Below are 3,496 nucleotides of genomic sequence, written 5' to 3' on the forward strand. Positions count from 1 at the left end.
TAATTTTCCTTGAAAATTATTTGAAAACAGAAGAGGCAAATGGCCTTAGACATGATAAAATATTTGTATCTACCTTTATATAAATGCCTCCAAGCTACTGCCTTAAATGGTAAATGTTGAGAACAAATTAAAAGAAATTTTTGATAACTGCCACAAAGATGCACTGATTAAAACAACCTCCCCTTCGCAATGCGTATCTCCAGCCTGTGGCAAATTTATCACAACATTATTAAAGCATTTCAGTAAATATTTTATTTTTACAATAATGAATCTGATAGCTCTACTATTCTTTGCTTCAGCTTTCATCCCCCACAGGTATGGGGGCCTCTTCATGCCATTCACTTAATGCCTCCTCTTCCGGTCTGGGTACTTCTGTTGGTGCCTGGTCAAGAGAAGCTGAATCTTTGTATTTCATAGAACTTATTTCAGAATGAATTTCAGTTGTAGACACCTTGTCTGCCCAGAAAGCTTTCACTGCCACCCTGGGGGAAAAATGAAATAAAGCAGAACTAATGAGATTTATATTTACCCTATATATATTTTTGCCTTTTAACCACAATCCTATTTTAGTTTGATATATCTGTTTCATTGTGATAGTAAATGAGTCCCCAGACTTACCAAGGTGTTATTCTCAGAAACATTTTATTTTCATAAAAACCAACTGATATATTTCAATAGTCAAATTTTTTCATTGTGAAAACTACAATTGCACAACACGAATATCTATTTAATAAATGACTTTTTATTTTAGCAATGGGTTTGTAGAATTGTAAAAATTTCACTTAAAAGCTCTCCAAAGCCATGAGCTTGTTTTAAAAAACATCACTAGGTGTGGTGACACACGCTTATAATCCCAGTACTTTGCGAGATTGAGGCAGGAAGATTACAAACTCAAACCCAGTCCAGACAACTTAGTGATTTAGCAAGACCCTGTTTCAAAAAATATTAAATTACATTCAAAATGGGGCCTAGGATGTAGCTTAGTATAAAGGCCCTGATGGTATCTTTAGTACCATCACAGATAGACAACAAAGACAGGCAGGCAAGCAGGCAGGCAAGGAAAGGGAAAAGAAGGAAAGGGGAGGGGAGAACATGGGAGGGGAGGAAAGAAGAAAGGGAAGGAAACGAAGAAAAAGGAAGGAAGGAAAGAAGGAAGGGAGGGAGGAAAGGAGGGAGGGAAAGACAGAAAGGAAGAAACAGGGGGAAAAAGATGGGAAGCCCAAACTTGGAAGTCACAGGAGCAATGAAGGGAGTCAGACAGCTTAAGACACATTAGGAGACATTATGGCCAGTGTTTTGCAAATTCATTGAATGAGGGAGGGAATCAGAAAGAGGACATCAAAAGTGACAATGCAACCTAGCCATTCACCTACCAATTTATAATTATGAAGATCAATATGAAGATTATGAATATACAGAAAAAGACTCCTGTGGTCAGCACAAATACTAGGGCTATATCAGTGTCTGATCGGCTTGATCTCATCTGCATTTCTAAAGAAAGCACACACATAATTAATTCTACTGAAAGTAAAGAAACAAATAACTTAGTGGAGAGTTTATATGGGAAAAATTGAAAAATACAAAAAAAGAAAGAAAATTCTTAGTGAAATTTCTCTGCATGTTTAAATTATCTTAAAGAACTTGACATCTATGTCACTACCACCTATATAGTCCATTAATTCAGTAGTTTGCAATTCCCCTATCCATCCAGGCCTTTACAAATCTATCAATTCACCTAATTTTTCATGAGTTGCAATACCATTGGCAAACATCTGCACATTTCCCCAAATTCATCTGCAGATATATTATTAACTGGAGTACAATACTGGCTTACATTTTTTCTTTGCACAACTTACAATGAATTGAACAAAGATCTTAAACGAATATTTGCTTAATTTTGGTAAATTCAAACATACATAATCCAATACTGATCAAGATAGAATATTATTAAACCCTCGAAAATTCTCTTGAGCCTTTTCCCAGTAAATCTCTGCTTTATCCTATAAATGCAATACTGTTGTAATTTTCTTTCCAGGCATAGAAAATTTTCTGCTTTACAATTTCATATAGTAGAAACATATATGACATTCTTCTCAGGATTAAAGCCTTTTTTCCTTCTTAGAACAATGATTCTGAGATTTATCACACTGTTAGATACAATTATGTTTTGTTTTTTTTTTTCTGTTTGTTCTGAGCAGCATATTTTGGTTTGTTCTCCCACCAGTGGAAAGAAACTTTGGTCATTCTAGATTGGGATATAAAGCTCTGTGAACATTCTTGTACAAGTCACCCTGTGAACATTTACTTTCAATTCTCTTGGACAAGTATTTAGGGTTGGAACTTCCATAGGTTAGAGCTATGCTTATACTTCTAAGAAAATGTGAGAAGGCCATGGGGGTTCAATCCCTAGTACTGGAAACACAAAAAATCCAAACCACTGCATTTTCCATTGAAATTTTCTAAAGAAAAATAGGCTGAATTTCAACACTCTCATTTTTTGGATAAACAAAGCTTATGTGTATATATTGGTTTCCTATGGCCACATAACAAAGTACCACAAACTGGATGACTTAAAAAATATCACAAATTTATTGTTTATAGTTCCAGAGAATAAAAGCCAGAAGAAGATGTAAAGCCATGATCTCTCTGAAGCCTCTAGCAGAGGATCCTGAACTAAAACAGCAGAACTATCCCACCAGCCCTAAGCTGCAACAATGTAAGGAAATCAACTTTGTTCTGAGAAAGGAAAGGAATTTCCAGGCTTTAACTTACATACTAGTTAAGTACATGTTCCTCTCTAGTCATGAAACAATCTAACTACTGAACAGTCCTACCAGGCACCAGGCACTGGGGACCAAGTTCAAGAATGGCCCAAATACCTTGGCATCATCAACTAGGGCTACCTAAGGTGATTTTTACTTTGATCTTTTGGCCTTTTGTCTTTTCTGCTATCACAACAGAAGAGTGATAATTTTCACCATAAAATTTTTTCCTAAGGTTACTGCTAGCACATTAAAGCAAGTTTAAATGCACAGTTTACTTTTTAAAAATCACCCCAAAACACTTGACCCTGTTTTCATTTCAACAAAGGGCATATGTCATGTGCTATCTTCAGATTTCAACAGAAGTGTTTTACTTGGGAGTTCAGAAATACCTTTAGGAGATATCTAAGACACTTTTTCTGGGAAAAGGCTTCAGAGCTTTGATTTGGCTCTTTAAAGAACTTGTGACCAAATTCCTCCCAAAAAAGACAAAAACATTACAAATGGTTAAGGGCAACTGAACAAAAGGAAATAACTATCTGGAGACAGAGGACAGCATGGGTTAAATAAAAAAGAACTGCAGATGGATCTCTCATATAAAGGAAGCACAATTTCTAATACAAAAATTAAATTCAGAACAAGATTTGCCTTTTGTGACATATATCAAGAACCGCAGAGGCCAGGGAGAAGGGTCAGTGGAATAAGCACTTCCCTGGCAAGCGCAAGGGCCTGAG

At 35.9% G+C, this 3,496-nt stretch overlaps 1 protein-coding gene across 2 annotated transcripts in view; it reads right to left on the reverse strand.

Annotated features, from left to right (window-relative positions):
• Positions 1 to 283: 283 nt before the first annotated feature.
• The window catches only part of Spaca1 (sperm acrosome associated 1), a 19,958-nt gene continuing 16,745 nt past the window's right edge, over positions 284 to 3,496 (reverse strand). For both annotated transcript variants that reach the window (XM_023712009.1, XM_023712008.1), the window contains 2 exons: positions 1,374 to 1,491; positions 284 to 482 (listed from right to left, as the gene is read on the reverse strand). In XM_023712009.1, coding sequence (XP_023567777.1) covers positions 296 to 482; positions 1,374 to 1,491 — 305 coding nt within the window. In that variant the 3' untranslated portion in view covers positions 284 to 295. The remainder of the gene's footprint in view (positions 483 to 1,373; positions 1,492 to 3,496) is intronic.

This window comes from Octodon degus, unplaced genomic scaffold, assembly GCF_000260255.1.
Source record: "Octodon degus isolate 3935 unplaced genomic scaffold, OctDeg1.0 scaffold00022, whole genome shotgun sequence".
NCBI classification, from domain to species: domain Eukaryota; kingdom Metazoa; phylum Chordata; class Mammalia; order Rodentia; family Octodontidae; genus Octodon; species Octodon degus.